The sequence below is a fragment of the Equus przewalskii genome, chromosome 18 (genome assembly GCF_037783145.1).
Source record: "Equus przewalskii isolate Varuska chromosome 18, EquPr2, whole genome shotgun sequence".
Taxonomy (NCBI): Eukaryota; Metazoa; Chordata; class Mammalia; order Perissodactyla; family Equidae; genus Equus; species Equus przewalskii.
The window spans coordinates 29086864-29100641 of NC_091848.1; the positions used below are offsets into that span (position 1 = coordinate 29086864).

The 13778-nt window shown below is 37.9% G+C and overlaps 1 protein-coding gene across 14 annotated transcripts in view; it reads left to right on the forward strand.

Moving 5' to 3' along the window:
* TP63 (tumor protein p63) overlaps positions 1 to 13778 on the forward strand; it is a 224950-nt gene that overhangs the window by 147312 nt on the left and 63860 nt on the right. For all 14 annotated transcript variants that reach the window (XM_070583422.1, XM_008540848.2, XM_070583419.1 and 11 more), the window contains one exon: positions 503 to 757. In XM_070583422.1, the coding sequence (XP_070439523.1) occupies positions 503 to 757 (255 nt within the window). The remainder of the gene's footprint in view (positions 1 to 502; positions 758 to 13778) is intronic.

Sequence of the window (13778 nt, forward strand, 5' to 3'; positions counted from 1 at the left end):
CTGAGGCAGAATTGAGAATTGTAACACTAAAAGGATGTCATCTGATTTTGCCCCATATACAACAATTTGATGCTTAAATCCCCTCTACTGCTCTTCCTCATTCTGAATACTATGCCAGAAGAAGAAGAAAACTGAGAAACAGCAGGTGGTATTAATTTGTTTTAAAGAATTCCTAAACAGCTCCTGAGCACTGGGCACTTTTTGCCCAAGGTTGTGAATAAGCACATATTCTACTTTCAAATACTCTTGAAGAGACCACAATCTTAAAGGCTGCACATAAGAGCTGTGTGATCTGTGCAGGTCATTACACAACACACATAGTGTTCAGACTTCTCTTGGTGTCTTTAACAGTGTATCACAAATTGCTCATTTCACCTTGAATGTGAAGTGTTACAGACCTGAGGTCGAACACTGTAGAAGGCATGTACCAAATGATGCCTTTGTTTGGAGTAATGATCCGTAGTTTAAATGGCTAACATCAGGGTTTCTGGGTGTCTTGCAGCCACAGTACACGAACCTGGGGCTCCTGAACAGCATGGACCAGCAGATTCAGAACGGCTCCTCGTCCACCAGCCCCTACAACACAGACCACGCGCAGAACAGTGTCACGGCACCCTCGCCCTATGCGCAGCCCAGCTCCACTTTCGACGCCCTCTCGCCGTCGCCTGCCATCCCTTCCAACACCGACTACCCAGGCCCGCACAGCTTCGACGTGTCCTTCCAGCAGTCCAGCACCGCCAAGTCGGCTACCTGGACGGTAAGAGCGCTGGGTGCCTATATGCCATTAAACTTGACCCCTAAGTTCAAAGGTCATCTTCATCACCCCTCGGGGGGATTTCTCCCCCTTAAAATTTAGAGATCCCTATTTAATGTTGGAAAGTTTCTCCCTGGTCCTATAAGGACATTTTTTTTTGATATGTAACAGTAGATCAGAGAGAGAAAAAGTGTCATTTAGTAGGAAAAGTCCTGATCTGGGAACCAAAGGCCCATGTTCTGGCTGGCTCCTAGCAATTTGAGCTGATGTGTTCTTGCCTGCTTCATGCTGTTTGAAAGTCCTTTGTGTGGTCCTTTTTGTGAAACTGTAAAGCCTTATGCCAACAAGAAGTACCCTACTCATAGGATACAAACGTTTGCAGTCCCTGGAATGTAAGATAGTTCCCAGTCTCATTATTTTGAAGAAATGTCACATTAAGATGTGATTAAAAAAACGAATAGGGGCCGACCTAGTGGTGCGTGGTGCGCACTCTGCTTCTGCAGCCCAGAGTTTGCAGGTTCGGATCCCCGATTCGGGCCTAGAACAGCTTGTCAGGCTGCACTGTGGTGGGGTCCTACATAAGACAGAGGAAGATTGGCACAGATGTTTGTTCAGTGACAATCTTCCTCATCAGGAAAAAAGAAAGGAATAAAATCACAAACACAGGGTAATAAGAAATTAAAATTGCATTTATTAAGGAAGTGCTAAATTTGTTTATACACATAGGTTCTATAACATGAGTCATAATTTATTGGTACATATATATTTATTATTTGTAGAAACACCTTTCCCAAAAAGAAGTCTCTACAACTATACATCAGAGCCCTGAATTAGGCCAAAGAGTTCTGATTTAAAATGTTGGGGGTGGGGGGGAACACCTTCCTGTAACTTTTATAAGAAAACATGGAAATATTTTCAAAAATTGAAAAAGGTACAAGAATGTTTATTCTATTTCAAAGTTTATTGTGTAATGTATTATAACATGAATAAAGTGCAAATAGAAGGGAGGAGACCTACAAGACTGGTTTTAACTAGCTGATCAAAGAATGCCCAAGACCAAAGTGGCGTGCGTGTTTGACAAACAATTTCATGTTTGCATGGATTATAGAAACGCTTCCAAATATCACCATCTTGCTGAGAAGTAGCTTTAGAATTGTTTTAACAGTTTTTTCCTCTCTTTGGCAAATAGATGTTTTTGGAAAGCATTTCTTCTTTTATGTTATAGCATCTAGTTCCCAAAGGCTTTAATCCAGTTGTACAGAATTTATAACATACTCTGTATTCGTAACACTACATTCCAACATCGTTGCATGTGTGTTCCCTCATTTTGACCCTACGTCTTTGTGAACTAGGTACAACAAGTTTTATAACTCCCATTTCACTAATGAGAAAAGCTGAAGAACGTGGAAGTCAGGTGACATCCTACAGTCACAGAGGCTTTTGTGTTGCTGGACCTGTTTCTGATTCTCCATTCCCTCACTAGATTGTGTCCTTTCTTTCTTTTTCCACCGTTTCACATTGGGATGTCCCAAAATTATCTAAAAATTTATTGGAATGCTTTTCTTTCACGATCTGAGAAGCGGTCTGTCATGGCTCATATTTCATCCATAAAGTACAAGATTAGCTTAAATCTGATCTCTCCTCCATGTGCGTTTTTATCATTTGTCATAATTTTCAGTCTTTTTATATTAATAATCCCGGAGATGGACACTACGGGTGAGTAAACTTAGAGTCAATAGGCCTTAAATAAATATTGGTTGATTGACCTAGGTAATATTTTGCTGAAGAACCCACTAGAAGAACCATTTTATGAATGCAGCGCTGATGTGTTTTAGAATAGGGGCCACCAGTTGGATGTTTACCATCACTGATCTTTGAGGCTAACAGTTTCATGTTTGACATAGACAGAGCTTCACTATATTAAGAGTGAGCACCTCTGAAGGGATAACAGGCATGTTGCAGTCACTAAATGATTAATCACTTCCCTTCTAAAATGGTTTAAGAACCATGAGAATGGAGCCTGATGCAAGCACAACATCAAATCTTCTTCCCTCCTCCCTTCCTCACCAACTCCTCATCAGAAATCCTAAGACTTTTTTCAGATTTAGCACAATCCTCAATCATCTTTGATCAGAGAAGTAAATTGTCTCAAAAAAAAAAAAAAAGGCTAGAGATCTCTACCTAAATGGTGAGTTAAAAAGAAAAAAATATATATTTTGTGGAATCCACTGGTACAGTTTTTTGTGGCAACAGTGATATCAGTACCCGTACCCTGAAAAAAAGGGGTAGGACTATGGTCATGGAATAGAGCATTGGCTGGGAGCCAGAAAACCTAGGTTCTCATCTTGATCATCTTTGTGACCTTAGCTAAGTCACTTCATCTTTCTAGAGTTCAGTCTGTGCCTCTGATGAGGATAAGGATGAGTATGGTGAAATCTATACTCCTTTCTTAGGTGAGGTAGTGTTAATAATCAGCCTGGAAAGTTTTTAGGGGGACTTAGGTTCTAATCAGGTATTTTTCCTGCCATTAATGAGTGACCTTGGTTAAGCTGTTCTGTCTTTCTTGAGTTTCTATTCAGTTGTCTACAATCTACCTTGTAGATTTTACAGGATAAGGTGATTGATTGAATTAGATGTCCATTCTTTCCTTGTAGTGTATCATGTGTTTCTATTTTTATTAAGTTCTTTCATGTTCACAGTCAGGTTTGATTTAGGCCCAGTTGCATTTCTTCTAAATCTAGGCCACTTGAACCCTTATCTGAATAGCTGCTGAGATCACCTAAAAGATGTAAGTTCATAGCCTTGGACACCAGTGTCTTGTAAATAGCAGCATCTACTTCTTTGAGGCAAATCATATATCCTCACATTTATATGTAGACCTCACATTTTTAGAAGTGTTCTCTCATACATTTGTTTATCTTACTCAAGCTTCTTAAGCAAGGCTGTTATCCTCAGTCTTATAAATGAGGAAACTTCAAGAAGTAAAGATTACGTGGCTAATACCCAACCAAGGAGGGAAAGGCCCACCTCACTCCCAGTTCAGATCTCTCTTCTGTCCTGTCTAGACTGTCTTTCCCCTTGACTGATAGAAGGTGGGAGGGACAGGAGCACGCAGGCCCTGTGAAGTATGAACTGACGCTCAGCTGATGGAGGACATTTTTAATGCCATGTTATACCAACACCTATTTCCCAGGCATCTGTGCATTTTAAAGCAATTTTTCAAAATCAAATGCTATATTTTAAAACTGCCCACAAACTGAAAGCAGCAGAAGCATCTGTCATTAGAGCGAGGCCACACTTACTGCATACTCTTCTGGGAATTCTTTAATAAAAATCTTTTTAGTACCATTTTATCACTTGTCATCCTTTCGTGTTGTTTTCTCTCTTAATTTCTGCTTTTACTCAGAATTACTGCCAAAATATAATTAATATATTTAAAGCGTCTATGCATATTTTCTTTGCTTTCTCTATGTTTTAAATAGTGGATGTGATTGTGGTTGCAGTTCCATAAAAATATGACATTTACGTTAAACTTCTTCCAATGAAATAAAGTGAAGTATGATAACATTTTTCCACATTCTCTCTTTTACATGCACCCCTCCCCCCGAATCAACACTGAATTTAGTATTTAGTTTTAGACTTTCTTCTTATTTCTACAATGTAAGTGCCTCTAGTTATAGAGCCTACTATTTAATATAATGGAGTGCTGGTCTAGTGTCAAAGCTAGGAATCATCAGCCATAGGACAGTTGACAGAACGGTCATTTGGAAATGGCAAGAAATTGAGGTGCAGATTTCAACCCTAAAATTTACTAGCATCATATGGGACCTACCCCAAGGATTCAATCTCTCTAAACCTCACTTTCCTCACCTACAAATGGAGGTGTTAATACCTTCCTTTCATGAAGATTACGTGACATGTGTAAGTGTGCCCAGAATAGGCACATGAGTATTTACTGAGTCTGAATATGAATCTCTTTGTTTCATGAGTTTATTATAGTTTTGATGAAGGTTCAGTTGTACAGTAAGTAATAATTTGAGAGAATACAAAGCCAAATTTCTTATACTTTTTTCTTTCTTAGTGCTTTTGGACTATTAACATGCATACTCCAGCCCCAAGTGACTGATACTATCCATTATCCAAGTATATGAATAGATGACATAGGATGATAACAGGCTTTCCCATAAGCAGACTTCTGCAGGCTGGCCATGCTGTTTTGCGAAGCCTGTCCAAGCAGATGCAGGCTCTCCTTGCCAGCAAAAGGAAGAAGTCTTTCCACATTTAAGGACCTGTTGACTTCTAGCATTTCTTTCGCATTTTTAATCTGCCATTTCATTTATGAGAATACCTTTGTTTTATTCCCCATGTTAAATAAAGGATAATAGTGGACCTCACTTATTGAAGAGTCAGCATATTAATTTGCGGTGGCAAAGTACTGGAGGCAACCTACACACTCCCCAGTGGGGAACTGGTTCAATAAATTGTGGCGTATCCATGTAACAAAATACTTTCTGGCCATTAAAAGGAATCGTATGAACTGGTCTAGATTGCTTTTGGAGCCGCAAGTGTGGAAAAGATAAACTTTCTGTGGCAGCTACTTGAGAATGGAGAGGAGTGCTAAGGACACCACTTCTGGGGCAGAGTGTTTTCTTTTGCTGGACTCTAGTGACCAGGCCTCTTTGTGAATGAGGTAAGTCTGCCTTGATTATCGGCCTCACACACCTCTGTCAGTTTCAGAGCTGTTTTTCACAACCCATGACATGCTGTATTATCTGTGTGCAAATACTGTGAAAATACTCAAGCTAGTGTTTTTCTATTATGCTCAGTCTGAGATAATGACCCTGGCCTTTGGAGATACAATCACTTTTTGCTATTGTGACTTTCTCCCCTCATAGTCTTCAAGGTCTTATAAAGCAGGCATCCTGACCTAGTGCCCAAAATACGGTAGGCCATTAATAAATACTTAGAGGATTTGTTTTTTCTCCTCATGGTTAAAGGAAAGAATTATAGTTCTTCCAAGCAGTATCCTTCAATTATGATGTTTGTTAACTCTCCGTGAATTTGATGCCATTTGCCTCCACCCATGGTTTATAGAGAGCATTCTTCTTTTGCCTTTCTTAATCATGCCAGCCTCATGTTGTGTTCAGAGCTTTGAAGAATCTGACTTGAGCAAGTGGAGAGATTAGGGAGGTGGCATTTGAAAGGGGAACAGCCAGTTCCCGGGAGAGTTTCATTGATCCCAGCATATCGGTCTTCAAGCTCGCTCCCCTTGCCTCCACAGGCTAGCTGAGATGCGTGCCTGTGTCCCACCCTCCCTGTCATCAGGTTACCTGTAATGTAAGACTTCCAGAATAAGGCTGCCAGCTCTGCAGAAATCTAATGCAAGCCAGCCCATTGCGTGGCCCTCTGGAATCTTGGGACTCTTAAGAATAGCCCATCAAAGGACATGATGTACAGACAAACTTTGCCATGGTGAATATGATTTATCTGCTTCCTTTCACAAAAGAAACACTTCTCTCCTCAAAGTTGAGCCTTAACTGGGGTTTGTGCTCCTCTTACAATTGAGTGGCTGTTAGATTTCTGAGGGACAGGAGAGAAGTCAGTATACTTGGCTTCTGGTACTGATACATTTATTAATCATAGCAAGCTTATTTTCACTTCTTGCCAAAGCTGTCCTGTCATCTCCCCAGATACATATAGGAGTGTCTTTTTGCATCTCTCTCATGATAGAGAAAATAATAACATTGAACATACTCGCCTGTTATCCAAGTTCTTTCTTAGTTTACAGAGTATTGAGGAAGAATGTCCTAAATAAAGGACTTGGAAATTCTTGGTGATATTCATGTTACTTGCTTAACTCTCAGTTTGGAATTTAACAGTGAATTTTCCTTGGAAGACATGCTGCAGAGGTGTAGTCCCCAGTCCAGAGCAGAATAACTCAGTCAGAATGTTTGCCCTAATTTGTTTAGTTTGACTCTAGGTTAACATTTTTGAGATAAACCCTTTTTACCTAATCTAATGTTTATGGCCCTCCTACACACTTCTGAGTGATTTATTTAAAGCACTCTACAGTGCTTTCAAAATTTAAAGGAAAAAATTTTGTATTATGATTTATTATTGCATCTAATATTACGAGACTGACCACTGATTGAAAATAAATAGCAAATTTAAACGAAGCTTGCCTTTCCTTTTCTACTACAAAAAAACCCAGCAAATCCCTTCCCCCCAATTCTTTCTCCTGCTCCGTCTCGTCTTCTGCCAGCTTTTGCTTCCTTCCCTCCCTCCTCTTCTTCCTCCTTCTTCTTCTGCACTTAGGTTATCATTGCTAGTGGTCAGTTTCACTTTGTAGGTATGACCAGCCACTCAGTATCTTGTTTTTTCACTATAGATTTGCTTTCCTTAAATAGTAGATTAATATGGGGAGGATCATGATATAAGTCAATCACCATGGAAATTGCCATCAAAAACGGAATCAGATCATCAGACCCTCTTGGTTAATAAATCACTTTGATTAGTAATGGGCTACCATGGAGGTGGCAAACCTAAGTCTCAGTAAGGCCAGGGAGGTGGCATAAATGAGTCAAATGGTGAGAACAGAGATGGTGGTGAGATGAGCTTACATACCCCGTCTCTGGGAGTATCTGCTTTGCAACCCCACCTTGTTGTCATGCCTGGCATTAAAAGATTAATTTTTTAAGAGCAGCTAGAAACCTGGATTTGCATGTAATATTTCTAGATCTTCAAATGATAGTGATAATTCAAAAAAAAAAGATGTAAAACACTAAAGATCAAGCAAAACAATAGGCAGACTGAATGTCGTCCTTGCAATATATTTAACAGTGACAAGGGATGACTACTTAAAATTTTAATAAAATAACTGGAAACTAGAGCAAGCATCTAAGGGATAGGTTAGTAGTAAATATATTCCATTCAGAAATAATAATTCTCAATCCCCTTGAAAAGTCGTATAGATTAATCCCTCCCTGCACTAAATTAAGCAACATATTGTCAAAGTAGATTTTTCTCAATTTGTTTTCTTACAGTAAATGACCTTCCTACCCTTACATGCCTATAAGATTTTGTTTTATAAAAAAATATAATGGTATGCAGTGTTGGATCCTTTGCATAAAGAAAGAATCTTATGTGTTTGTTTTGTTTTTATCGTTAGAGAATTTATGGGACTCTGTAAGTTAACTCTAAAATTGGCCAAAGCTGTAATCAGAAAAGGGCAGTGAGATTTAAAGAGCTTCAAATCAGTATTCTCAGCTCCCTAACCGATGGCTTATTTTTAATTGGCACATAGAGACTGTGCTGGAACAAAAATCACCTGAAAATTGAGGTATAAACAGAGAATAATGTCCTAAGAATTTTTTAATGACTCAAGAAAAATACAGTATATTATTAAGCTCACCAGAGATCCCTTAAAATCAGCCCTGAATGATGCGGGCCATTTACTGTGGGATTGTTGCACTTGGTGCGTTCCCATTTATGAGCTTTCACCTTCGCATGTTTGCATCCCCCAGTATTAGCCATTTGCATAGTGTGACCAAGTCTTCCAATAGTTCCCACCTCCTCTGGTGGAGAGGGGCAGATGGATTTTTCTCATGAAAGGTAGTTAGCAATCAGCTGTCATGTCATGAGTAAAAGCAATTGCATATAAAATAAATCCTCATGGTTTTATATCAACAGCAATTACTGGGTCTACTCAGATCACTGTGCCCAGAAGGGGACTTGCGATAACACAGCTTTCTGCCCAAAAACTTCCAATTCTTTGAGATTGTGAAAGAGCTTACGGTAGAATAGGAAGGAAAGTCTTAGACTCTTTGAAGCCCTGCGGATGTTTTATAGACATGGGATGCTTTTAGAACAGGGGGTCCTGTAATTAGGCACACAGAGGCCTAAAGGTAATGATCTTAGCAGCTGTCTCTCCCATGGTTTTTGATAATGATGATGACCCTATCATCAGGCTTCTCTCAGCTGAAATTTAAAAGAAAATTGATAGTAGCCAGAGACTCTAGATCTAATTTATAGCGAGGTAAAATTAGGGAGGGATTCTCACTTCACAAGTAGGATAAGCCTTCTCATTTTAGCTTGGATCTGATAGTGAAGACTTGTGATTTCTTAGTGAATAGACAAACGAGTATAATTTGCCGTCTTGTTATTGTATTAGAAAAGTCTGAAGAATTGGAATGGCGTTTCTAATTGATTTACGGACGGCTACCTCTGAATTTTCCAGGTCATCAAATGAGTATTTCTTCATGGGTTACTCCTTTAGTTTTTATTTTTGTTTTACTTCTTATGCTGTTTAACCAGTATCATTTGCATTAAATCTTGTGGAAAATATAATGAATAAGATGAGGACATCATTTCAAAAGACTTTTTCTTTGAGTGGTTTCCAAGTTGTATTAAATAGGAAGAATAATAATGACTTAAGGATCCTCACTTGAATTTGAGAAGTCATCTGACAAGCTCGTGAAGAGTGCAGTTCATTAAGTAGCACACAGAACTCAGAAGGACAACTTTGGGGTACTAACAAGCTGTGTGATCTGGGGCAAGTTGCTCTGTCTTGGCCCATCTGTTAAATGGGTATTATGGTATTTACTTGGCAGGATTGCCATGAGGCCTAATTAAAGTTTATGAAGTACTTTGGGAGTCTGAGAGATGAAGCTCTAAAAACATGTCATTATCTTATCCTGGATTTTCGTTTTTAGATTCATCTGCATGAATACTACACCATATCCTCATGTTTACAATTCAATTTTCCATTTATAAGTAGACATGAAATGAAACTATATATATATATATATATAAGTCCCTAGAAATAAATATGGGAGGAAAATATATGTATACATATACATATATTTTTTTCTAATGCAAAATAATTTCTTCTTGAAACATGTTAAATTGGACCCTGTAACAGTTAATCACTTACTTTTTTCTTAGAGTTTTGGTGTTTTATTGGTAACATTTCAGCAGAACCAGTAAAGTTTTAAATTGTAACCACTTTTACTGGCTCATTAAAAGGAAAATTTACCTTGTTCTTAAAAATAGGAAGATAAATACTCATATTTATTTAAATACACTTATGTTGCTCTAGTTCAGTAAAAAAGGAATTAATTTACAATAATTATAATTTGGGTTAGAGAGAGATTCCTTTCTCCTCTCTCCCCCTTTACTTACTTTTTCCTTCTACTCTGTGTTAACTTGAGGTTTCCATGTTTGTGAATATAGAGCCCTGATGTTAAACAATATAAATTGCCTCTACTTTTTTTTTTTTTGACTACTTTGTATTCTTGGAAAAACAAATCTCATTTTCCCGTAAGAACAACGTTATAATTATGGTTTACATTTCTGACTAAGGAATTGACATCAAGTAAGTCATAGATATGATTAACTGTATGTCATAAAAGCAAAGTTCTGACTACTGTAAGCCACTGTAATCATTTAAAATAGCAAAGGGATTCTCATAGCCCTATAAAATTTACTTAAATATCTTGTAGCCTTGACATATGTGTATTAAGTTTGCTTATAGCATAAATGTTGTTATTTTTATAAGCTTGACTTATCTGAAAGTGATATGCTTTTATAATAAACTTTTTTTTTTTTTTTGGTGAGGAAGATTTGCCCTGAGCTAACTTCCATTGCCAATCTTCCTCCCTCTTTTTTCACTTGAGAAAGATTAGCCCTGAGCTAACATCCATGCCAATTCCCTTTTACCTTATATGGGGGATGCCTCCATAGCATGGCTGATGAGCGGAGCAGGTTCACACATGGGATCTGCACCAGCAAACCTGGGCCGCAGAAGCAGAGGGTGTGGAACTTTAACCACTCAGCCACGGACATGCCCCTATATAGTAAATATTTTAACTAACATTTTGACATGTCAGAATTTTGGTGCATTTGATGTGTAATAACTTGAGAAGCTTTTGTTTTTCAAAATTTCTCTGGGGAAATTAGAATGGACACTTACAAATGTATTTCTTTTGCTAAGAAATATTTTTTTAAAAAATTCTGTGGTGTAGACCATTCTGTATTTTAAGAACTTGAATTAATTTTTAAAGATATTATTTGGGATTTTGCTTGTAAGAAAAAAAGAGAAATATTGTATCCTATTGAATTTGAAGATAGAGTTTTTGTGTTTACTATTCCTGACTGCCTTCTCACTTTTCAAAGCAGAGTGGTCCTGAGAGGATAAAACGTCCCCAAAGGCAGCTGGTTATAAGAAGGTCTGGGAGAGGCTGGAAGGGCTAATGGAGAGAGCACTGTTCCTTTCCCTTGGTGACTGCTAGCAGAGGTCTTTGAGGGCACAAATTGTATATTAGACCCAGGGTTTGGTGCTTGCCTTTAAATACTGTCTATTCGAGTTTATCACCTACGCTCGTTCTTCCAAACCTTTCTGTACAAAACCATGGATTTAGTGGGTAAGGCCTTTGGGAAATGATGTTTAGTTGATAATTAGATAAAGGAGATTGACCAACAGGTAAAATTGAAAGTATTTTCATAATAGAAATTTGGAATAACTTTTTCTATATTTCCACAGTTAGAAAGGCTGCATAGAAAATGTATCCTGTTGTGATAATTAATAATTTCTTCTTGAACTAATAATTAATGATTTCTTTTTGAGCTAACCCATATAAGTGACCTTTTTCTCCTTTGCTTTTTTCTGCCTAGAAAGTGTTGACGTTATACAAGTATAAATAAATGCAGAACTCTTTTAAAATTCTTTCGTCTAACTTTGTTCCTTTAGATTTTAGGAAGACACTCGGCAAATAACTAATCAGTCTTTTAAAAAAAGTCAACAACCTCTAAGAGTTACCATGGATAACACATTCTGTAGCCTTTTGTTGTTCTTTCATAATGTTCACTGGTAATGGAGTATATATTATATTTATCTACCCTCAAGATTACAGCTTACACTTTTATATATAGATGTAACAGGCATATTTTGTAGATATTTATATTTTATGTCTGAGAGTCATCATAAAATTTATCAAACAGTAAATCGTCTGTGCACTTTTTTGGTGTAAAAGCTAAAATGGCAGGTGATGGGGAACTTGAGGTCTAAAGAAAAGAAGACGTTTCACTCAGCATCAGAACCAGAAGGAAATATAGGCTCCTTCCAATCTACTTTCCTATTCAGGAAGCAATTAAATATATAGCTATTTGAATAAGCTTCTACAATGTATTCATATTTCAAAATTGATTTCTTGCCTGGAACTCCGTGGTTTTCAGTTATAATACTTTTCTTTGCTCGAGCATTGTAGACAGAGGTGTTAAAAGGTATAAAAATTGTGCTGGAAACACTCTTTCTATTAAGTTTTTATAGAATCTCCTCTCAACACCCACCCCAGTGTAATTACCATTTTAAATTTAGGATTAGGAGCGAGGATAGGGAGAGGAGAATCGGAAGGAAGAATAGGAGGGGGAAGTGAAAAGGTTTTTGAGAAAAGAGTGAGCGGATCGTTCTATAAAGTCTGATGTGCACACTTTAAATTTGTTAGTTGGATGTTTTCTAAGACACTTTTGTGGCTCTGGCAGTTTGTTTTCATGATATGGGCTTCTAATTTGAGGAAAAGAGCCGGACCAGTTCAAACGGAATGTTCAAATTCAATCTAAAATCTTCACTTCCTTGATTACTGCGTTCTACAGTCTACTGGATGTTTTTGCTTCAAAGTAGGAGAACATACCTCTTATTTTCTTCAGTTATCTTCTTAGGAGAGCTGATTAAGCTGTTTCAGGGCAGGAGAGGAGAGGGGACATCTTACTTTTTGTACCTAGCAAGCCTTGTTCCTTTTTGAGAACTGTGCATTTTCCTCAAAATGTACCCAATACTAGGTGGTCTTAGTCAATAAATCTGGTAAATATATAATTCTATGCACTTTCCTAAAATGCTTTGAAATTTCCAGGAAAGAAGGTCTCCGTAATTATCTGCCTGTCTGTCTGTTAGTGAAATAAAGATAAGTAATAAATTTTAAGGCCCTTTTTCCATGTGGAGCAGTGATGGTGTTATTTTGGTGGGTGTGGGGTTTATCTCTTAGTGCCATAATGTAATTGAAGTAGTATTTTCATGTAGAAGTGTTTCTTATTTTATATGTTCTTTCTACCTGTTAGAAGTATTCTTTTATTATAGCTACTTTTGAATCTAAGCTTGCTTTCCCAGTAGCTCGGAACATCGCCTAACTTCACAGAGCTTAGATTTAATTTGACGTTCATACTGTGCCTGTGAGGGTCCTAGTGAGTATCCACATATAGAAAGAAATGACCAGAGCTTCTTGGATATCTTTTGTCACTGATCTCCAATAGACGGTCACCATTCCCAGCACATGGAAAGGACTTCAAGACAAAGTAAATTAGAAGAGGAGGAATTGGAATGGCTAGATTTTGTCGGGGTACCGCCCACACTGTTATATGAACAGTGAGAGAGCTTATGTCCTTCTAAGCCTTGCTTATACACATGCTCAAGCTAACAGATTTTTCTTTTGTAAATGGCTTGAAATTGTTTTGAAGTTGTTACTTGGGCATGCGTATGGTTGTGGGGCATCAATTAGCTCCTCATTTACTGCTTTCTTAATTTGTTGGACATGGAAGTTTAGCCTTCAGAAACAAATAATTTAATATTTTGAAACATTTAAGCAGAATGGGGAATGATGTTTTCCCCATAAATTCCTGACTTAAAATGAAAGTGTTCTTTCCACTTCTAAATTACCATGAGACATGATATAAAGCATATAATCCTATAAATTATGGGAGATACTTACAGTGGCTCTTTTTTAGTTATCTTGCAAGACTGAAGGTTACAAGTATTGTGACCTATCTTAGTGCTTAGCTGCTCAGCACATCCTTGCTTCTTCCTGAAAGCAGGGACTATGGCTCTTTGACTAAAGGACAAATAAAAGTGCCTAAGGAGGCAGGGTGGTGAGTGGAAAGAATTCAGGCTTCGTGCTCAGATAGACCTGGGGTTGAATTCCACCCCTCTCTATCTATGTGGCCCTGGGCAAGAGACTGTCTCTAGGGCAGCTTCTTC